Source organism: Lacerta agilis, chromosome 4 (genome assembly GCF_009819535.1).
Source record: "Lacerta agilis isolate rLacAgi1 chromosome 4, rLacAgi1.pri, whole genome shotgun sequence".
Lineage (NCBI taxonomy): Eukaryota > Metazoa > Chordata > Lepidosauria > Squamata > Lacertidae > Lacerta > Lacerta agilis.
The window spans coordinates 35,734,763-35,758,933 of NC_046315.1; the positions used below are offsets into that span (position 1 = coordinate 35,734,763).

General features: G+C 42.8%; 1 protein-coding gene across 1 annotated transcript; it reads left to right on the forward strand.

Annotated features, from left to right (window-relative positions):
* The first annotated feature begins 6,571 nt into the window (after nucleotides 1-6,571).
* Nucleotides 6,572-21,638, forward strand: CD96 (CD96 molecule). The gene is made up of 8 exons (XM_033146704.1): nucleotides 6,572-6,789; nucleotides 7,364-7,537; nucleotides 8,433-8,507; nucleotides 11,968-12,042; nucleotides 14,696-14,785; nucleotides 15,897-15,986; nucleotides 19,320-19,443; nucleotides 21,159-21,638. The coding sequence occupies exons 1-8, from the start codon at nucleotides 6,756-6,758 to the stop codon at nucleotides 21,328-21,330; spliced, it is 834 nt and encodes a 277-aa protein (XP_033002595.1). The 5' UTR covers nucleotides 6,572-6,755; the 3' UTR covers nucleotides 21,331-21,638.
* Nucleotides 21,639-24,171: the final 2,533 nt, after the last annotated feature.

Sequence of the window (24,171 nt, forward strand, 5' to 3'; positions counted from 1 at the left end):
CAGTAATTGACACATTAAGATTTGTTTTTAATGAGGGGCATTATAATCTTTTCAACGGTATCTCTTTCGCAGTGACTCCAGATAATGTATTTGCATTGCTGCTCGACTGACCACGTTCCTGTTGCAAGTAATGTGCTTCAGTTTACATTTTAGAAGAACTTCAAATGCTTCCATTCAGGGCAGAAACAGTAAAATGGCGAGTTTTTTAAATTCTACTCTGCCTTATTCTCCAAGGAAAGTCAAAGCTGCCAACAGATTAAATAATCGCGCTGTGTAAAACCAATAAAGTTTGTTTTACCAATGCAATAAAACTCAAATTGACAAATCCAGCAGTCATCAACATAAATGCAAGCTGAGCCAGCCCAAAATTTATTTCATCAGCAAAATGTTTTACTAAAAAGCCCCATCTCTGTCTGGTGCCCACTAAGAAGTTACCTGTCACACCATGCTTGGGTGGGCAGCCCAGCAGCAACAGCCCTAATCCAAGTTGACACCTGCCTTTCCTTACATGGCTGTGAGATCTGGAGCAGGAGCTCAGATGGCAATCAGAATTCAATTGAGCATCTGCGTTAGGGAATCATACACCACAAAAGCTGAAATGAAGAGTGAAAGGAATATAGGATACTTCAAATGCTGGAAAGGTTGCCATAATGTGAATTTACCATACTCCAGAAATATTGGGTTGCCCACACATCCGCTTGTGCCATGTCTAGAAAGCACCACTTCCCCCAGGAAAACCTGCTCTTTAGCACCGAATCAGAGCAAATGTCAACCTGCAGAAAACCCAATTGACGTTTACTCCGATTCAGCGGTAAAGATTGGGTTTCCCCAGGGGAAAGTGGTGGGGCAAGTGGCAGTCTGCATGAGCCTTTAGTCCCGGTTCTCATTGATCAGATCTATGTCTGGTGATGGTTTCTATAACAAAATGCTCTCCATTGAGGAGAGGAGTGACATTCTTGCATATGGAAAACTAACATGTCAGGGACTAGGACAGAGTTGACACCTCTCCTTGATATGTAGTTTAATATGTGGAAGATTATTATTTTTCTGTGGAAAGAAACTTCCTGGAGCATGTCTATATAAGTCTTGGGAGGTTACGAGCATTTGAATAAGGATGCTTGCCAAAGGTTGTAGGCAGGATCCTAGCAAGCAAGGATTTACTGTTCAAGCTCCCTTCTTGCAGACTGTCCTGCTGCATACACGCATGGAAAACAAGGGACAGGACTTGTTTGTTCTGATAATCACAGAATCATAGACTTGGAAGGGAGCCTGAAGGTCACCGAGTATCGGAGGCAGGACTGACTGGACTGATAAATGCAGTTTTGATTGTGATAGGCACACTGATCATGGATAGTTCAGGGTTTTTATCTGCCATTGACAACTTGATACCGTAGATAAGAAAAAATCCAAGACCATAAAGATGATCTGGTGAAATGGACAGAGCATCTAGTGGAATGGATGGATTGTTTGATACTCCGTTTATCCCTTTTAAGCTTTGCTCTTAACTTCTCAGAGAAGTGTGACCACCCACCCCAGCATCATTACTAACTACTGGACGAAAGTCAGTCAGTCTGTTTGTTTTATTCTTCCTTTCTTCCATATAACAGCACTAGCCCTTGCTGTCTGCTGCATTCCCTGGTTGAGAGTACAAAATAATAGCTAGCAAAAAAACAAAAATAAAAAAAATAAACCCCAACATCCTGCAAAATTTGTCTTTTCACCCAGCTGGGTTAGAAGATGCTCAGAAACACAGTTGGAGGATGAAGGATATTAGTCATTAAGAAAACATAACTTCACTTCAAAGTAAAACAAACCCATGTGGGGGGGGAACAAAACCCAACCCAAGTCACTGGGGAAGGATAACCGGCAGACGTGGAGGACCAGAGTGGAGGCAATGAGTGCTACTGCAGAACTGGATCAAAGGAAGGATGACACAATAAGGCTGTTGACGCAGCATTGTGAGAATGCAGAGAGCAGCTCTGAGAGCTGCAAAGTATTCAGCTACTTAACCAACCTCTTCCTGACCTTAATTTAAACCACCTGGTCTGCATTTTTTGCATTCATCTGCTTGGGGTGTTTACTGGTTTACTAGATAATTGGCCAGCTCTTTCTCTAGCAAACACTGTCCTCGGCTATGATGCTAAACACCACAATTCAGCACTGCGGGAACAAGGCTGGGGGAGCAACAGACATAAAACCAAACCACGGTCCATTGAAACAGGAAGCAAATGCTTCTCGTCGCCTCCTTGCAGCCATGCTAGAGGAAGAGAGGGTATGAAGCGTGGTGGGGGTGGTGGAGGTGATGCAAACCTGAGGCTCATCCAAACGCATTTGAATAGAATCATAGAATTCTAGAGTTGGAAAGCACCTAAGGGTCATCTATTCCAACCCCATAGTATGGTTTAAACAAGGCCACTGTGTGGCAATGCTGTACTGCAGGGACAGGAATACTGTGGCCATGCATATGTTGGACTAAAACATCCATTGTTTCTGACCAGTGGCCGTGCTTCCTAGGTCTGATGGGAGCTAGAATCCAACATGTCACGGTCTGGTCTACGGGTGAACGAAGTCCCAGCAGAGGACGTCAGGACCGGGGGCAAGATAGCGAGGTGGGAGCAGGAACGGGAGTCCAGAAGTCAAGAGTCAGGAAGCCAAGGGTCAGGAAGCAAGGAGTCAAGAAGCCAAATGCAGCAAGTGTTGCTGTGGCAATAAGCTGAAGGGAAATGCTGACCTTATATCCCTTCCCGGCTCTTGCCACCAGGTGCAGTAAGTTACCAAGCAGCCTCACCTGTGTGGCCGCGCCTTGCCTCTCCAGAACAAACTTAGTCATGAGAAGCCCTGCTGGTCACGGGGCCTGGCTCCTGCAGGCACTCCTGACACAACAATTGTAGAGTCAGGGTCCCTTCCAACTCGACAATTCTATGGTTCTGTGATTCTAACATCTGGAGGGCCACAAGTTCTTCCTCCTCCTGTGTTACATTCTGTCCGGTGCTCTTCAGCGCAAAGTCTACATTCACAGAGGAGCCAAAAATTAATTACAAGCAGGCTGTTCTCTTTGCCACAGGATTCTCTTTACCAGTGTCCTTGCTATAACAGAATGACTGCATTGCAACCCATTGCATCCTAATTGTATAAATAGATTTTCTACTGGGGAGTTTGAGTGAAGAAAGGCATGGCAGCGATTTGAGGGAGAGTAATGCCTGCCTTATAGAGTCTCAGGAAATGCATCCCTTTGTTGGCTCTGCTCTACAGCATTGCAATCCTGAGCATGTTTGATATTATCCCAAATCCTCTGATGATCGGGTGTACCAGTGGCTTATGGTATCTGGAGTGTTTTAATAGCCTCAGTATCAATGTGCTGGAATGCCCAGTACTTGGCATCTGGGCTTGAGATGGGGTGCTCTGAGGACAGCTTCATCAACCCGTACAATCTGAGTTTGCCCATAGAGCATCACCATTGCCTTTTGGCACAGTGAGAGGAGGATATGATAAGATGCCTCTCCAGGAGTTGCATAACCTTAGGCTGGATGCAGACTAATGCAGGATATGAAAGAAACAGATCTTTGATTTGATCACAATTATGCTGTATATTTAAGAAGAAAAACCTATGCTTGAATATGCATATGCTTTATACAAATTTCTGGATGCACCATTGATTGTTTTGTATCTGTTTTTTGAAGAACTTTGAATAATACTTTTGGATCTAGACAATTTATATCCCAAAATTATTCCATTTTTATGCATCCAATTTCTTCATGCTGTGCAATATTAATATCTGCAACAAACCTTGGGTCCCCAGATGTTGTCAGAACACAACTCTCATCATCCCTGGCCTGCTAGCTAGAGAAGATGGGAGCTGTAGACCAACAACATCTGGGGACCCAAGATTGAGAAAAGATGCAGGTGGCTGTATGGGAAGAAGTGGGCAGAAAATGTCTTAAGTTGTTTTAGTAGCCAAGCCTCTGTGAATTGACCTTCAGATTTTGGCAAAGCAGATATAAGGAGAGCCTAATCTCATTCCCCAAACAACGGTACTCAGTGGGGAGTTGAAACCAAAGCCATAACTGAGCTATTGCTAAGCTGTTCAATGGATCCTAGTATCTGTAGTACTGTTCTTGAACATCATCTCCTCTTATTATTACCACATGTGCTTCTATTTGAATCTGTTTCATAAATGCAAAGTAATGATTATTGTGCAAGAATTTGCAGTGCTGACTTGGCTGCTGTCTAACTAATGTAAATGTGTATTTTCTTTCTGTGCTCAAGTGAAACCAAAAATCTCTATTGGCCTCCAAGCAAGTTTCCCAGGAGAGGTGAGTAAATTTAGAGGTACAAATTTAGAGGTACAAATGTGCGAGTTAGTATTTAGCTTTATTGCTCCAGTCATCCAATCAAAACTGAGAATTCGGCCACAAGAAAACCAGCTAGGGCAACTGATTTGGGAACGTTTTCTCCTCAAGTTTGGAATCATCCAGTCCTCCTAGTAATTATGTGGCCCTTGGATGGTATTGAACCTTTGAAGGAAAGAATTCAGAATGCTCATTAGCTTGAAGTACTCGTTCTTTGACATCTGCAAGCAGCATAAAAGAATCGAAAAGAACAACACATTATCTCATGATCTCATCCTTGTCCTTTCTTCACATGCAACCTGTTTCAGGATTTTCCTGACCACAGGGAAAGGGCTGTAGCTCAGTGCTGGAGCACCTGCCTTGAATAGAATCATGGAATCATAGAGTTGGAAGCATACAGAAGGCACTACCGGTATGTTCAATTCCTAGCATCTCCAGGGCTCATAACGTCCCCTCTCTGAAATCCTGGAGAGCTGAGGCCTGTCGATCTACACAATGAAAACCTAGATAGACCAATGCTCTGATTCAGTATAAGGCAGTTGCCCATGTCGTTCCTCTCCATGTCGTTCCCTTCTTAAGAATGGGATCATCTCAGGAGCAGGGCACTCCCATTACCAATCTCTTCTATGCATTGTCAGGCAAGCTTTGTACACTGGTAAAGGTAAAGGTAAAGGGACCCCTGACCATTAGGTCCAGTCGCAGACAACTCTGGGGTTGCGGTGCTCATCTCACTTTATTGGCCAAGGGAGCCAGTGTACAGCTTCCTGATCATGTGGCCAGCATGACTAAGCCGCTTCTGGCGAACCAGAGCAGCGCACGGAAACGCCGCTTACCTTCCCGCCGGAGCAGTACCTATTTATCTACTTGCATTTTGACATGCTTTCAAACTGCTAGGTTGGCAGGAGCAGGGACTGAACAACGGGAGCTCACCCCGTCGTGGGGATTCAAACCGCCGACTTTCTGATCAGGTTTAGACCACAGTGCCACCCGCTTCCCTTGTACACTGGTAACTGTATATATTTACATGCAAGAAGAACACCCAAAGAAGGCTCCGTAGTTATCCTGTCAAATTCAGATTTTAAAATCTACACATCCCAGATAATTATTATTATTATTTTGGTATTAAAACAATATTATTTTAATTTTAAAATAAAATGTTTTATTTGCCCCATTTCAGATCATAACATTTTTCCTAAGTTTGATATGCTTGAAAACACAGGTCCATCTTTTAACATAATCCCTGCTTCAATAGCCTAAGGAGTCATTTGAATCTCATGCGTTGTTGTTCCTATGTCTGTCCATCTTCCTATCACTTTTCTTGTTCTCAGTTCTCTACTCGCAGAGAAAAGTGAAATAAATTATTTATATGGCCAACAGGGGGGCAGTAAAAGATACAGCAGCCACCCACAGTTCTGAGCTTTCCAAAATGGCTGGAAATGTTAAGTCCCTGTCTATATTTTGCACCTCAGATCACATTCAGTTTAAAACTTCAGTTAACAAAACACTCCACAGGTACAAGCATATCTATGAAGGTAAAAGCATTTTTAACAGCTCATCTTTCTCTAGGTAGCTTAGCATTTTGCATTATATGCATCGAGAATAAGGCTCTTGTGATCTGCTTGCAGTGTCCTCATATTTAGCGCTGTCAACGGGGTACCAAACCACATCCTCTCTGCTTTTAGACAAAACGCATGCCAGATGGAGCCACAGCTATGATCATCCTTTCCTTCATGTTTTGAGCTATTTTAGCGGTTATATTTTAGTGGTTTCATTACACCTGCAGCTCTGTACAAAATGTTCAGGGTGATTATGGGGACAGAGGATCAAAGACTGAATGTTTCTGTAAAGCTTGCCCTGAAGTATTCAAACATCTTATTGATTTATGGATTGATATAGCACCTTTATGATGGTGATTTAGACCATCTTCCCTGTGGGGGAAGAAGGAGAAGGCAAGAAGGGCAGGCAAAAGAGAAAAGGTCTGTCCTTGTTCCAGTCAAACTGCTTTCCCCCAAGAAGACGTTGGGACTTCTTCAGGGAAGAAAGCAATGAGGGAGACAGGTAAACAAAACATCAGTCGGACAGTCTCATCACCACCACAGGGCAACTTTACATTTAATAACATGTATTTGTGTGGGTATTTTAAAACTGTAAACCACCTTGGGTACCTTGGCAGATAAGCACGTAAGTGCTGTAAATAAATAAGTACAAAAGGACAGGTTATGTGAGGCTAATTATCCCACACAAACATCCAACATTACTCTGAAATGTAATGCTCATTGTAAGTGTGCTTCAGACTGCAGCATTATAGCCAAGCCATTATTGACTTGCTTTCCTTTGAATTTCTAATAGGCTAATATTACTTGTGTGGTAAGGAAGGCATTTCCTAAGCCCGACCTTCAGTGGTACATGGATGGAGAGATATTGAAGGACAAATCTGGAGGTAATGCAAACATTGTCTAAAATGGCATTTCAAAAATTCACTTTTAAAAAATATCCAGCTGTAACCAGAGAGCACAGTACTCTTTATGTGAGCAGGAGAATGTAAACATTCATAATCTATGTGGGAGGGAAAGCAGCTTTTTATGCTGAACACAACCCTCATTTAATGATAAACTAATACTCCACCTCCTCAAAAATACAGAGAAAGAGGCGCACACAACAGTAAGTATTCCATTATCATAATTCCACAAAAGCAGGGAGAAGAGGTGCAATTTAACCTGGTACTGAAATGGTGTTCACATTAAACTAAGTCAGACCATTGTTCCAGCTAGCTCAGTATTGACTTTCCAGGGTTTCTGGCAGAGGTCTTTGCCAGCCCTTCCTGGAAGCAAGATTTAACCCGGGATCTTTTGCATGCAAGATGGATGCTCTGCCACTTTACTGTGGCCCAGTGCTAAACCTCTGAGCTATGGTTTTATCCTCCTTGTTAGCTGGTTTGAGTTTTCTTTGAGTTTTCAAGGTTACAAAAAAAGGAATAAATAAAGACCGATCTCATTTCTACTTATTTTTCAAAGGAATATCCATACAAAAAGAAGATGCAAAGTTTGAGGGAGGTTTTTATGAGAGGAGATCACTGTTGACAATACGAAGTACAACTTGGCCATCCATTTATCAGGCTTTCAAATGCATGTCTGTATATCCTTTCCCTGGAAATGACATTTCATCTGAAGAAATAGTTCTCCCTTATGGTAAGTCAAATTAAGTTATGAGCCACCAGAAATCCAAAGAGCATATGATATGCATGAACTCAATCTAACTGAAGCTTCTTTGACAATGTGAAGCCTGCAGAAACAAAGGAAAAAAACACTTCGTTCCATAAATCACTGCACACATGTTTTCAAGGTATAAATCCAGTCATGCTAAGAAAACAGTTGAAAATGCTGGTATATATTCAGCGCTAATGCATATTCAGCAGGCAATATATTCCTTTTTTGTATTATTTATAAAATTTCTAAACCACCCTTCATTATGACAGAATCCACAATGGTGTACAACAACAGTAAAAATGATAATACACCACATCAACACCACACATCTTTTATAGGGGGAAAAACCCTGATAGGCAGCAATACTATGAAGCAGGCTCAGGCAGTAAAACAAATTTAAAATGCCTGGGCAAATAAAAATGTCTTCTTTTGTTGGGGAAAGGTCTGTAATGTGAGTGCAAACATTGTTTTGCAAAAAATGCATATGGCAGGCAAAATTGCATACAAAAGGTAAGTGTACCAGGAGGAATTCACACTCAGATGCTGTTGGATTTTTGTGGCCTCAAAATTCTATCCACTTTCTCTACAATATTTTCATAATCTAGAAATTATTTAGAATAGACATGATAATTCACTCCTTACTATGTTGCCCAGCACCACAGAGTACTTAGAAATTTGTATTCTCATCTTAAAACATTGGCCTTAAGGGGTTAGCCTGCGTTGTCATTTTAAGGTCACTGCAATATTGATGAAAAGTCATGTTTTGTGTTATTGTGCTGGTACATCAAGAATCCAATCAAACTCTCAGTTGTTGTGATGTTGTCCTTAAACTATTATTGGATTGTTCACTCTTGACTGCAATGGTTATTTTCAACAGGGTTTCACACTACATCTTTGCCACTCTCAGAATCTGTTACTCAAGTTACTCCAGTCTCGGATTCCCCCACACAAAGTAAGTGAAGTCTATATTTTTGTGCTTTTCTTAAAACCTGCACACACAAAATTCACATAAATACTGAGAGTAAATGTGGCAATGGTAGAGCATTTTCTCAGCTGGCATGGTGTTGTTTCCCCCACCTAAACACAGAACCATAAAGTTTCTGGGAGGTTACTAAAGCTCCATGCTGTAGTAACTCTATTGTAGGAAGAATGAATTTAACAAGCAAAGATATTCAGGTGCAAAACTAATGTAATTCTTTTATCCCAATGTATTTTGGACATCTTCACCACCACTGCCAAATCTTCTCAACCACCATCTCCCTTCTCCTTATATTTCCCCATCTGCTCCCCATTACCCTCCTTATAGGAGTGCGACCTTTCAAGGTGGAGAAAGGGAAAGGGGAACATGAAGCAGCATATAATCTATGTGTGTGTTTCTCCAAGTTCTGCCACTTCATGCACACTTATAGGGTGGTTTTGTGTCCTCTCCTTTGTTTTTCCTCTTCATTTTGCTTTTCCTGGCCAAGTCACAGACTTGGCAAAAGACTAACCCGCTTCTTCTGTTCATCTGCAGCATTTTTATTTTTATTTGCCAAATCTCTAATATACATATTTAAGTCCACATCGTAAAATAAGCAGACAAAGCACCGGCAGTGAAGTGACTTCATCATAGCCAAGTGATGCGCCCAAAAGGGAATGCAATCTGAGAGATTCTTAAAATATTCTCTGAATCCACCTCTCCTGGGAGCCATTGTGCACATGTGAAATTACATTAGGAGCTGCCGAGGTCCAGATGGAGCACAAAGTCAGCTGTTTGCTGAACATTTGTCTTGAGCTGGCTCAGATTTCCTTGTAGGACAGGCACAGCATAGCATCATGATGGGATTTCATACATCTGACAAAGGGCAGCAATCGGCTGTTTCTCCTTTTCTTTTTTTAGTTCAGGTTCACCTACTGCTGAGCTTGTTTTCTTGCGGCCGCATTTGTCGCCAAGCTAACCTTTTCTAAAATATTTCTTAAGTTCTTTCATGAATGTCTGTGAGAAAGTGATCATTGGTGCCACAGTTTGGGATGTAGCTCAGTGGTAGAGCATCTGCTTTGCATAGAGAAGGTCCCAGGTTTGATACCTGACATCTCAAGATGTCTGAAACCCAAGAATATATTGCGGCCTTTGAGTGTAGACAATACTGAGCTAGATGGATTGACATGGGCTGGATGGATGTGGAGGAGTGATGGGAGGCACTGGCTAGTGAACCCCCAAGGGCACCCCCAGGGAAGAAGGCTCAGTGGTGGTGGAATGACCATGAGTGGTCAGAGGGAGAAGAAGGAGCAGACTGGGAGGAGGAGGTGTCAGAAGCAGAAGCGGTAACAAGACTTCGTGAGCAGTTCAGACTCTGAGGCAGAAGCAGAAGCTGGAGAGGAGTGAGGCCGGGAGACAGAGAGGCAGGCTGCTGAAGAAGCCAGGTAGTTTCCCTCTCCTGTTGCGACCAGCTCTGTCTCCCCTGCCCTGGTTTCCTAGAACACAGAGAAATGAAGGAGGCAGAATGGAGAAGGGTTGTGTGCAGGCACAGTTTATGACTGCTTGGAAAAGACCCCGGAGAAGAGGAGCCTTAGGAAGTGATGGGAAGGTGGGGACCTTCAGTCCTCGCAACTGCCTTGTTGGAGCAAGACCTACTGGGATCACTAGCCCTGCGCTGTTTTGGTTTCTTGAATAAGGAATTGATTGCACTGACACCTTGTTGTGCTTTGATCGCTTGGCTCCAGCTCCTGAGATGGCCCAATGCACTTATATATTTAAACTCCACCTTTTCTCCTTGGTGGGACTCAGAATGGATTGCAAGAAAAATAAGAAGCACTAAAAATATAGAAAAAGCAATAATTTAAAAACGTGTGTGTGTGTGTGTGTGTGTGTGTGTGTGTGTGTGTGAAAAATGCTAAAAACATACCAATAATTCCAATAAAAACAGCATGGCACCAGCTCTTTCATTAAAAGCAGCCAGTTCCCAAAAGTCTGTTGGAACAAGAAAGTCTTCACCTGCCAGTGGAAGGACAACAAGGAGGGATCCTTATCCAGTATAAAACAGATTCCTACGCTCCTTTGAAATGTCAACATGTACTTGCTTTTTAAAAACATGAACCTGAATACAAACTCAATTGCTTTCAAGTATGCTCTCTCATCTAGTTGATGTGTGGTGCCCTGATACAGCCTCCTCTGTATGCAGCAGTGTTACATGAGAAAACACTTGCGGAAGTCCTTCTTTATTCACTTCATTGATTGGCACTGCTCAACATGACTATCTGTACTGCGTGCGTGGAATATCTCCTCTGCCGAATTGAACAGGGCACTCAGCTTCCTTAGACGCCCCATGTCATGGTTCATAAATGTCATGTTGGTTGCAAAGTGCTTTTGTTGCTCTTGCTGTCTGACAAATCCCCTGCTTGCCTTAATAAAGCTGTAACTTCCCTTTGCCTCCTTCTTTTCACTGTAAAAGTTACCCATTCAACTTTGCTCAGTGAGATAATCCGAATGACAGCTGTTCGGCGCTTAGCTTCCATAGGAACATCCTTTGTGCGCCAGGCACCAAGAGACACTTTGACACGGAGCGTTAATCACTGTACGTCTCTCCTTCTCAAGCTTGCAGCCAGTGTCAAAAGAGCCAGTTTCTTTTCTCCCCAAACCCAGATAGATGTCAAGGATGATTGACCTCTTCCCATAGAAATGTCTGAAATAAGACTTTGAAATGTGTCATCCTTTGAAACATGGACTCTGTAAAATTTGGGCAAGAGGTATTGAGAAAGCTGTAGCCACGGAAAAGGCAGGGAACCTACCCGTGCATTTTTTTTTCAGGGGGTATGCAGGGGTACGCATACCCCTAAACATTTTGTGAATCTAACGGGAGCAGAAACTAAAAAATAATAATTATTTTTTTAAGTTTCTTCTCTAGCACGGTGAATCATAAGTTCCATTGCTACCCCCAATGTCCATTTACTGTATTTATTTTTCCTGATTTCAACTATAAAATGGTGGTTTTCTTGAGTCAAAATGAGAGTCGCCCTAAATATTTTTTAAGGGGGGGGGAACTGGAACCTACAGTAGAAGAGAGGAGGAGGAGGAAGAAATGGGGAAGAAGCCAGAAGAAATGGGAGAGAGGGGCAAAGAGGCTAAAGGGAAGCCCAGGGAAGCTCAGGAAGATTTTAAGTTTGTTCTGCTGTTTATGTGGAAGATTCTAAGTCCATTTTTCAAATGCAGGCACTGGGGGTGGGGTTACTATGCACAGCCATCACCACCCCCTCCCACTCAAGCCACACTTCATGTCCATGCATGTTGTTTAAACGAATGAACAGGACATTTGTATCCCCACAAAATGAAGCTTTCTCACTAGTGTTGCGGCCTGTCCCATGGGGAATCTCTTCAACAAAGCATTGCTGCAACACTTTGAACAAGGACCTTAAAGACAATTTGTTTTCCACAGAACCTGGGCTTTCGACTAAAAACCTGCAAGATAACACCATTACTAAGATCTCCAGTTACTCCGCAGTGCCGCAAAGTAAGTAGCCTGTTGTTGTTCAGTCGTTCAGTCGTGTCCGACTCTTCGTGACCCCATGGACCAGAGCACGCCAGGCACCCCTATTCTCCACTGCCTGCTGCAGTTTGGCCAAACTCATGCCAGTCGCTTCGAGAACACTGTCCAACCATCTCATCCTCTGTCGTCCCCTTCTCCTTGTGCCCTCCATCTTTCCCAACATCAGGGTCTTTTCCAGGGAGTCTAGAGTAGCCTAGAGTAGCTTTTTATGTTAACAGCCAGATGCACTGACCCATTGCCCAACAGAGACCAGTTGTTTTGGTTTGGCGGAGGGGGGGGTTAGCTTCAATGAAAGATCCAGAAGTGAAGAGAAATGCAAAATATCCCTTTGCATGTACAGTCGTACCTTGGTTCTCGAACGGAATCCGTTCCGGAAGTCTGTTCGACTTCTGAAAACATTCAGTAACCAAGGCGTGGCTTCCAATTGCCTGCAGGAGCTTCCTGCACTCAGTCGGAAGCCGTAGAAGCCGCCTCAGACATTCAGCTTCCCAAAAAAGTTCACAAACCAGAACACTCACTTTTTGTGTCATTCGGGAGCCAAAACATTTGAGTCACAAGGCGTTCAAGAGCCAAGGTACAACTGTACTATCAAAGAAAGATGATAGAGCTTGCTCACTATTTGGTCAAAACAAAATAATAATAAAAATCCTTCCAGTAGCACCTTAGAGACCAACTAAGTTTGTTCTTGGTATGAGCTTTCGTGTTCATTCACACATCTTCAGATGACGTTTTGGTTGTGCGTAATACAGGGAATTGGGGATTTTAAAAAATCAAACTAAATGTGGCAATATAGCCCTTAGCCGGGCATGCAAATACAATCAACCCCTTCTTCTGCTTACCTTATCAGGTGGCTTTCTCTTTGAGAAAAGCTCATTTATTTGGCACGCAGAAGGTTATATCCTGCTTCCTGCTGTGGATTAAGTGGCAGGAGTTAATCCATGCCTGTCTCTGTCCCACTACACCTCTGCCTCTGACTCCAGGCTCATCCACACTCTGAGCCCTCTGTTGCCCTTTCCATAGAGACTGAATAGTTCAACCCATGCTAGATTCCCCCACCCCCCAGCTGTACTATATTGCTCCAACTGAAATGTTGCTTGTCTTGCTGCCTGGAAAAAGGCTCCCAGTCATTAATCCGGGAAGACTCTAACCAGTGGCCTAAGGGTTAGTGCTTGCTATTCACAATTACGATTCTCTTAACACAATCATTTCTCATGTCTAACACGCTTAGCAGGCTGCTCCTCTTTCAGGCTGCGGATGCTTGCTTGACTTACAAGCTGCGAAAAGCTATTCCCTGTGGCAAGTCATTCTGCTTAAAAGTTCACATACATAACACGCAATTAGGATCCAACAAACTAATATTGATCGCTCGCTCCCAAACTGTTTCCTCCGCATGTGAGAAGCGCCGGATGAAGTGTGGAGGGCAAGGGCCTGACTAGAATACCCTTTTCCTCCTTCCACCCACCCACCCCAAATACATGGGCTTCAATAGATCACTGGAAAAGAAATTAAATTTCCTCAAATCTCCCTGATGCAGAGGTGCAGATTCTGAGGGAACTCAAAGCCCTCACCACAGGGGGAGAAGCTTTGGATGTTGTAATGGAAATCTGGGGAAAGGATGGACGGTTCTCACAGATTTCCTCCCTCTTCCTGTCCACAATGTCTGAAACTGCCTGGACAATAAAGGTTATTTTCAGATATGGGGCTAAGTGAAGATATGTCCACATATATTTATGACTTGTGCAGAGGAATGCTAGAACATTATTTGCTTTTCTGTTATAACTATATTCAAAAATCTCTGTGTGTATGCAATTTAATTGTAAACATGTACAGTCATACCTTGGGTTACGTACACTCCGGGTTGCATACTTTTCGGGTAATGAACTCCGCTAACCCGGAAGCACAACCCAACGTGTGCACGATTTGCGTATGCGCAGAGCGTTTTTTTGCGGGTTTGGTTTTTTTCAGGTTTTTCGGTCTGCGCATGCGCAGAACAAATTGTTCAGGTTACGTCCTTTTCAGGTTACATACTGTAACCCGGAATGGATTAAGTATGTAACCCAGGATACCACTGTATAATTAAAGCCACCATGTACCATTACTTCTGCTCATAGGGTTGTCATATGTCTGGAATTTCCCAGACTTACTGGAATACTGCAGTAGGAAGTCTGCGTGGTAATTGGCAAAATGTCCGGGGAAATCCGGATGTATGTGAGCTATGTTGTTTTTGCTGATTTTTCCTTTAAAATACCTCAAAATTATTATTATTATTTCCATTTTGCCCAAAAAGCTCAACAACTTTGGCAAAATGAAACAAAAAAACAAAACTCAACAACTTTTGTGCCTGGATTTTCACTCTTCAAAATATGGCAACCCTAAGATACAATACAGTGACTGACATCTTACACACTCACTAGTTCATCATTTAACCAATGTTTTAGCTTTGCTTGATGCTGATGCCAGCAGGAGCCCTTTTTCAAAATCGAAATATCTAGTTGGCTACATTTTTATCATAATAAATAAATAACGGTGCTAAGATTGTTACAATTTCAGAACACGAAAATCAGGCCAGTATAATATATATCATGCTGGGTGTGTTGGTTTGGATTTGTTTTTAAAGGGAATCTATCCACCAGCAGAGAGACAGAAGTACCCACACCGACTACACTTGATCATTCATCCACTGGGAAGGACTGGTTTAATAATATAGGTGAGTTACTGTTTCTCTTTCAGGTGTACCCTGCTGCAAACATTTCTTTTGGATCCCGATCTAGAAATCTTTCCATTGATCTCTTGGGCGGAGGTGTGGGATTAAAGGAAGGTGATTCATGCTTAAATTTTCCCTCCCCAAATCTCCATGATTGTAATGATCGATTATGGCAGTAGGGGTGTTCAAATGACCTTCTCTGCACATACAGCAAATGTGTGTCAAAGGAACCAGTTGTGCCTGGTGTCTCTCCCTCCAGTATCAAAGCAACTGGTCCCTCACTGTCCATATACTCATCACCATGTTTGAAATGGGAGCCCACAAGAGTGCAGATATGTATATATAGGCTCTCCATTGAGAATGGTTCACAAACAGGGCTGTGTATAGGGTTGAGAGCTGATGTGTGTGCAACTTGATATGTGTAGAGTCCCCATCAAATATCACCTGTGGACATTAGAGCCAACAAAATATTAAAATACAATAGTCCTTCAGATAGTAAAAGCTTCCCTAAACAGGGCTGCCTTCAGATGTCTTCTAAAAGTCTGGTAGTTGTTTTTTCCCTGACATCTGATGGGAGGGCATTCCACAGGGCGGGTGCCACTATCGAGAAGGCCCTCTGTCTGGTTCCCTGTAACTTCTCTTCTTGCAGCGAGGGACCTCAGGCTGAACGATGGGAGTTGAGATGCTCCTTCAGGTATACTGGACCGAGGCCGTTTAAGGCTTTAAAGGTCAGCACCAACACTTTGAATTGTGCTCAGAAACATACTGGGAGCCAATGTAGGTCTTTCAAGACCGGTGTTATGTGGTCTCAGCAGCCGCTCCCAGTCACCAGTCTAGCTGTCGCATTCTGGATTAGTTGTAGTTTCTGGGTCACCTTCAAAGGTAGCCCCATGTAGAGTGCATTGCAGTAGTAGTCCAAGCAGGAGATAAGAGCTTTTAAGATTGTTTTATTTATGTTGATGCCAGTTTCAGCCCTTTTCAAAGTGGAAATAATCCAGTTGGCTACAATTTTATCATCAAGATAAATAAGAGGCTAAGATGGTTAACTTTTCATAGTAGGAATTTAAAGTTTGTATAACGTATCATGTGGGGGTCACTGGGTTTGTTTTTAAAGGTGATCTATCCACCAGAAGAGTGACTGAAGAAACCCCACAGACTAGCCATGATAACTCATCCACAATAAAGGACCAGTTTAAAAGCACAGGTGAGTTACTGTTTCTTTTTTAGACCCTTTTCATTGGGGCCCAGATCTAGTAGGTTTTCCAGTGCTGGTTCTGGTAACATGTATCTCTCTCTTAGAGAGAATTATATGAATTATATGTTTAAATCCCACCCTTCAACCCTCCATGATTGTTATCTATCTATCTCTATCTATCTATCTATCTATCACCCATATCTTCCCAGGATCTCTAGGTGGTGTACATGGTTCTTCTCCTCCCCACTGCATCCTCACAACAACCCTGTGAGGTAGGTCAGGCTAGGAGATGGTGACTGGCCTGAGGTCACTCAGTGAACTACATGGCTGAGTGGGGATTTGAACTCTGGTCTCCCAGGTCCCAGTCCAACACTCTAACCATTATTACACCATACTGGCTCTCCACCACAACACCATTAAATCTAACAGTAAGAGCATTCAAATGGCCTTTTCTATGCATACATCCAATGGGTGGAGGGAGGACCAGGTTGAGCCTGGTGTCTCCACCTCCAGTACCATGGGTTCCATATCCCTATCTTCTTTGTCCGGGATGCAGGTGGTGTTGTGGTCTAAACCACAGAGCCTCTTGGGCTTGCCAATCAGGAGGTCGCGGTTCAAATCTCACTGATAGGGTGAGTTCCCTTTGCTCTGTCCCAGCTCCTGCCAACCTAGCAGCTTGAAAGCACACCAGTGCAAGTAGAGGAATAGGTACCACTGTGGCGGGAAGGTAAACAGCATTTCCATGTGCTCTGGTTTCCGTCACGGTGTTCCGTTGCACCAGAAGCAGTTTAGTCATGCTGGCCACATGAGCTGGAAAGCTGTCTGTGGACAAACGCTGGCTCCCTCAGCCTGAAAGAAAGATGAGAGCTGCAACCACATAGTCGCCTTTGACTGGACTTAACCATCCAGGGGTCCTTTACCTTTTTTTCTCTTGTTTGTCCACATGCTCAGCATAGAGTTTGAAATGGGAGCCCACATGAGTATCGCTCATGGGCTCTCCATTCAGTTAGAAACTGTTCACAGGACAGCTGACTGCATGGTGAGCCCATGCTCATACAGTTGTACATATGCTGGCCGGCTTTCCTTCAAATGTCACACATGGACATCAGAGGGTGGTAGTGCCAGCAGAGTGCGCACTATTGAGGGTGCAGCCACATATTAGATGTCTGCATGGAGTGGTCTGTTTGAACACCACCAGTACTAACCATTCATGTGGGACTGTGTACGTGGTACAGGAGCAGTGGGTGATTCTCTTTACTGGGAGACCTAATCTGTGTGTCACAGAGCACATGCAGAAAAATGAATAGCACAGAATCTCATGCAAAAATTGCTCTTTCTAGATATAAATCTGTGCATAAATTTCCCTTTCTTAATCAGGAAACATGTGCTACTCTTGGTCCCTTCTTTTTAATGCATACCGATTATGTATGTGTGTGTACATTGTACAGCTTTTGTGATATTTTTGAATAGTTATACAACAAGGTACTCAGAACAAAAACAAATAAAACAGCCTAACAAAAGTCAGTGAATCCAATCAAACAAGCCCTAAAAGTGGCACAGAGCAACTCTAAGCATATCCGCCAAGAGCAATTTCATAAGGCTGAAACATACATCCGGTGAACCGACAGATAATTTGAGACATGAGCGTGTGCTTGATTTTCTTATTTTGACTCAAATTAAAAATCCTCAGTGACCATTATGCCATGGTACGTGCTCCAGAGAAACATCTTATATTTGCCTCATTTCCTTTTGCTATAAGGAACAGCCACTAGTTTGCATATGTCAGTGTCTCACAATGCCATTTATAACCACCTGAGCAGTCATACGAAACTAAATTAAGCTTCCTGTTCTTTGCTCTTCCCTTTGCACCATTCGCTCCTCTGAGACCAATCTGAGAATTTATGTGTGGGCAGAAAGGGCAGCACCAAAAATATAGGTTGGACCAGAGCAGAGTTAAGCAAAAGCCTCTATTTCCCCCTTGTCAGAACTCAGAGGGCAACAGGCAAAGGAGCACTTGGACAGCTCCTCCCAAATGCTTCTATTGACATAGATGTGACATACATGCAGTTGCCCTGAAAGACTGAAACTGCAGGATGTGGCTACTCACATCCTGAGTGGGAACTAGTTGCTCAGAGCTCAGAGCTACTTTTTATTGCTTGCTAGGCATGCTGCAAGATGCTGGTTTTGACTGTGAAACTGCAAACCATTGGGATGGTTTGCCTGCTTAGAAACAGAACCTTTTGTCTTATCACAAAAGGTGATGGGACGAGAAGGACAAAGCTCAGAGGGAGAGCATCTGTTTTGCACCCATAAGGTTGCAGGTTCAATCCCTTACATCTCCAGGTAGGGCTGGGAGAGACTCATGTCTGAACTCTTGGAAAGCCTGTACCAGTCAGGATGAGGCTTCCTTGATCTTGATAGTACTTCAGACAACCATGCGTCTCCAGCTTCTGTTTCACAGAGCTAACTGGCACTTCTGCCTTTCCAAAGCTGCAAGGATTGAGATGTGTATTAATGTGTCAATTAGTCAAAAACAGATATGGCTGTCGCAGTTTCCAGGGTTGCCTCCAGACTGCCACTGTTTCGTGGGAGGGATTCGTTTGCATACCAAAAATGCAGATTTGTGAAATTAAAAAGGATTAAAGTGCCCTATCACAACAAATCGGCTTTAAAAAAGAAAAAGAAACCCAGACATTTTGCTGTAAGGAAAGTAACAGGGAAATGCACTAGAAATAGATAGTGGTTGGTTGGCGGGAAGTCGTATAGCCTCTGTACAAACACATCAGAAGGAATGCTCATTAAATAGTGGACATTGCATAACCGTCATGCATGCATTGTGCAAGGAAATCAGGATGAATGTTCAATTAACAGCTCCTCTAGAGCAGTGTTTTTCAACCTTTTTTGGGCAAAGGCACACTTGTTTCATGAAAAAAATCACGAGGCACACCACCATTAGAAAATGTTAAGAAATTTAACTCTGTGCCTATATTGACTATATATAAAATAATTCTCTTGAATTTTTCAATTTTCCCCACGGCACACCAGGCAACATCTCGCGGCACACTAGTGTGCCGCGGAACAGTGGTTGAAAAACACTGCTCTAGAGGAACCTCAGAATCATAGCCACTCTGTTACCAGCTGCTGTGAACAAGTGCTGAAGCTTTACTTCCAAACAGAAATTTCACACAATTTGTTTCTCATTGTGACTACCAGGTACAACTTGCATTTTGACAAGAAAAATGTATTGTCTGAATCAGCCCTTGGTTTAGAAATGGGGGAGGAGAAAGCAGCTGTTTGAAGTTGTGTTGTTTTTGCCTATGATAGCTGGGGTTCTTTTTTCAGGTACTGCAACTCATCCAGGAAAGACTTCCTTCCCCTGGCCAGCAGTTGTAGCTGTTCTGCTTCTCTTGTGCACATGCTTATTCATTTTGGGAGTCAGAAAATGGTGTCAGTATCAAAGAGAAATGTAAGTAGTACATGCCCTCCCGGCATTTTGCATGCTAATACAAAATGTGCTGTTGTGAAATAAATCCCCAATGAAAGCACTCAGACAGGGCCATAGCTCAGTGGCTGAACAACTGTTTTGCGTGTAGAAGCTCCCAGGTTCAATCCCCAGCCTCTCCAGGAAGGGCTGAGAAAGACCCCTGTCTCAAAAACCTGGGGTAATGGTGGCAGTCACTGTGGACAATAAGCTAAATGGACCAATGGCCTGACTCAGTATAAAGCAGCTTCATGCCTGCCTGCGATAGGCAATCTGATTAGGATGGTGTGCAATTTAGCATTCTTGAAATTGCAGTTGTTGAGCCCCATTGACCACAGTGGGACTGGAGCATGTTCAGTGCACCTGCACCAGTTTGCATAATGCAGGGTAGGTAGCCAAGATGGTGCCCTTCTTCAGCATTGCTAGACTACAACTCCCATCAACCCCCCAACACTGGCCGTTCAGGCTGAGGCTGATGGGAGTTGGAATCCAGCAACATCTCAAGGCATCACATTGACTTGCCCCAGTTGGGGGCCACATCACAATAAAGAACTGGAATACAGTAAGAGTGGTGCTGTGTAAAACCTTGGCTAATTTCTTCAGACACAGATCAGAATCACAGATACTTATTGAACATGGCAAAAAAGAGACAAAACAACTATTCCTGCTGGCATCCCTATATTTCAGCGTTTTATGTACTCACGTATACATAGAAGTGTGAGGCATCATGCAAGCAATTCCAACTCCTGTCAACTGTAATGAAGGTTAACATTTTGTATAAAAGAGACAGCTGTACTATTTGAAATGGCTGGTTGTGTCTTTTTATATATCCACCCACGACCTCTGTTATTGTTGTACATGACAAGGACAGGTTTGGGGCAAGTCATAATTATAAACCAGACTACTGCAATATGCTCTACACGGGGCTGCTCTAGAAGATGACTTAGAAACCTCAACTGGTCCAAAATGCAGCAGTCAGATTTCAGGTTCCATTTGGAACTAACATAGACCCTGTTTTTAAAGGCAGCTGCATGGGTTATCCAGACCCAGTTCAAGGTACTCACATTAGTGAACCCCAAACAGCTTAATTCACAAATATCTGAAATACCACTTCCTTCCCTACAGACTTTCTCAGATGTTAAGACTGATAGTTCCACTGCCCTCAGAAGGTGTCCAGGAGGGGGTTTCCTCTGTGACGGTCCCTAAGCTGTGTAGTTCCTTCCCCACAAAGGTGTGCCTGGGTAGTTTCTGGGTAGGTGCTGAAGATGCACCTCTTTGCCCTGGCCTGACACTTGAGATTTAACAGATTTTCATATTGCTTGTTCTTGATGGGCTTGCACTCTCTCTGAAGGAGCACACACATAGCTTTGGGGTAGCCTTCAATGCACCTTTTCCATCAGAGACCTAAGTGACCCTTGTGGTTAGGATTATCAGCACTGTCTATGACCATCTCTGGACTGGAGTAGTCTGGCTAATGTGGTGCGTTCATTGGCAACCTCAAAACTGGATTGCTGTAATCTGCTCTATGTGGGGCTGTCCTTGTCTATTGCCCAGAAACTGTAAATGTATGAGGCCGTTTTCTCCTCAGAACGATGACTTCTTAATTTTGTTTACCTTCCCTACCATTTTATTGTGTGTTGCTGTTGTGTTTTGCTGCATATTGTTTTTAAATACGCTGGGTGTTGTTTTTTTCATTTCAGTCTGAACAGACCGCCTTCTTTCAAGCCACCTCCCCCTCCAGTTAAATACACATCTATGCAAGAATTAGAAGGAACGTACTCATCGTGCAATGAACAGGAGAATGGGCCTGAAACCTTCCGAGATAATACGAGCCTTTATCGTATGAACCTTACAGGAATACAGTGGCAGTGAGCCACATGGAAATTTAGACTGCTTAAACCTGCACAGATGCGAAGAGCGCAATATTCCTCAGTACACTTATCCAGCTTATAAAGAAGCTGGACACCCTGCAAGCAAAGCAGAGTGCTGCAAAGACCCCAACCATTACCCATCTTAGTTTCCCAGAGGCAACTGTACATATAAATGAGCATATACACATTGTGTCATGGCTCTGTTGCAGGGAGTAGTGTCAATAAGGGCTAAGCATATCATCCAACCATATCTGCACTCCTTAAATATGTAGCAATGCCCCTGCCCTCTAGCACAGCATTACATACAAAGATGTATCTGTTGCTTTTATCAGGGTTGCTGATCCTGCCCCCCCCTTTGGACTACATTTCCCATCAGCCCCAGCCGGCATGGCTAGGGCAGTGGTTGGCGAAAGCTGCAATATAGCATAACTACGTGGTCAGAAAATAATAGAAATGTCATGCAGCTTGTGGAGGAACCATGTAGCGGTTCCGTTGCATGAAGTAAAGTATAAATCAGAGCTAAGTATATCATCCATATAATATCCATTCTACTTTGTTTGGATTTGGTGCATAGTAATGGCAGCGTCTCTGAAAAGCGCTAACATTAGAATTTGAATGAAATCATTCCCAGGTGATTTCCAGATCTCCTTATCTCTAAGCTTTCCTTGTGATTTTGGGGTGCCATTAAGAAAAGGGGGGGGGGGTTTGAAACAAATGAAGGTTCGGCAGATACATTATTCTTCCTTCTTGTTTGTTCCATGATTTGGAAAATGCCATAATTATGCAATCTGTGAGGCATTTGAGAATCAGATTTTTAGTTTTCGTGCAATTTTAAATTACCCTTGTATTTTAATTGTCCGTACACTGTCTTGTGTATGTTTTTAAAGGCACTCTCGGAAAATAAACGGTTAAAAAAGAATGCTGTAGTAACCAAATAGAACCAGAAGGTGGCTCTGTAGGCTTAAATTTTGCATATAAAATGTTTCCCATAATATGGGGATAACCCAGAATATAAACAGCTGCTAAATCTGCTAATATGCAATATGTTTCAAAATAAGTGATTTGTGGATATAAACAGAGATAAGTAGGCTGAGTAGGTGACTTTTTTCTTTTTTAAAAAATGTATGAATTTAAACCAAAGATGAACAATATCCAGAATTTGCCTCTGTTTCTGTCAACAGTAGCAAGACTTTTATGAACTTCATATCTGAAAAGCTCTTTTACTAGGATGCAAATAAAATATTTGCCAGATGGTTTCCAAATCTCATGATTGCTAAGTTTATTATCATAATTTAAAAATACTATTTAAAATTAAATTAAATGAGTGCTAAATATTAATGGATTTATGGAGTTGGCGATCCTCATCTCACCTACCTGGGAGTAAGGCTCATTGAATTCAATAGGACTTGCTTCTGACACGATTAGGCTTATGCTGTTAGGAAGTCTTGTAGACGGCTAGATTGCCTGATTTCATTTCGGAGGCTTGAGATAAAGTCACCCTGAAATGGTTTAGTGATTTGTCTTTAAGGAAATGTGAAATCAGCTGCCGGTTTAATTTTGATCATATTTTGAGTCTGGATAGCTCAGTCGGTAGAGCATGAAACACTTAATCCCTGGGCTCGAGCCGCACATTGGGTGAAAGATTCTTGCATTACAGGGGCTTGGACAAGATGACCCTTGTGACTCCTTCCAACCATACAATCCCATGACTCTATAAGTGTTTGCATAAAGACATTCAATCAGATCGCTCATATTTTCAAATGACACGTAATACTGAGCCTTCCAGGGTTACTGGTGTTCCAATTCCAGAGGGTCGGAGGGAGGCCGGTCCCTCATATTCTGTGATATCCCATAATTAGTTACTGGTTTTTTTGTTTTTTGTTTAGAAAGTTACAGGAGGTGGGGTCATAATTTGACTAAAACTGGAGTAGGGAGCCAAGAATATATCATTAAGGGCTTAGTCATTTAACCACTAGGAGAACTAATCTGTCTTGTCACAGATGTAACTGTCCTGATAGACTGTGTTCTGTAGTTGCAGGATCTCCTCGCCTCACATATGCCCACTTGACAGCTTTATTCTGTGGAACTGGTACTGTTACAGATGCCGCATAATACGGACTCTGCACTTGCAACATACCCTCCAACATTTCTCTGATGAAAATAGGGACGTCCCATTCCATAATGATAATTTTACTATTTATACCCCCAGACATCTTACTGAGTTGCCCCAGCCACTTGGGGCAGCTTCCAACATATATAAAAACATAATAAAAGATTAAACATTTAAAAACCCTCCCTATACAGGATGGTTTGGGGGTCAGATAACGCCATACCCTCCAACATTTCTTCAATGAAAATAGGGACATCCTAAGGAGAAGTGGGACATTCTAGGATCAAATCAGAAACCGCAATGGCTTCTCTAAATTAGAATTAAATATCAATCTTAACTGTTTTTTAAAAATCAAAATACTTCATATTTCTGTAAGCCACTTGGAGGCTTTCTTGCAATCAAGTGGTATCAAAATTTTGTAAAATAACTGCACGCTGCTCAAGAGCAGCTTTCATCGGTGGAATACTTTTCCGGAGTTCTCCTTTGCAGGCAGCTTGTAGCTCACATCAAGTGTTTTGTTCAGTCATTAAGCCGTCTAATGAACCTCTCAATGGTATGCATAGGTACTTATGGAATGCTAGCATGGGGCACGTGGCAATCTTAGCAGTGCATCAGTAAAGCAGTCTAGCAGAGATCTGTGATGTGATCTTCCCATGCCCAGCAAATGATGATCGTCACATCCTGTAAATGCAACAGAACGTTGGAACAGCATGTGATTTCCAAGGCTCAAGG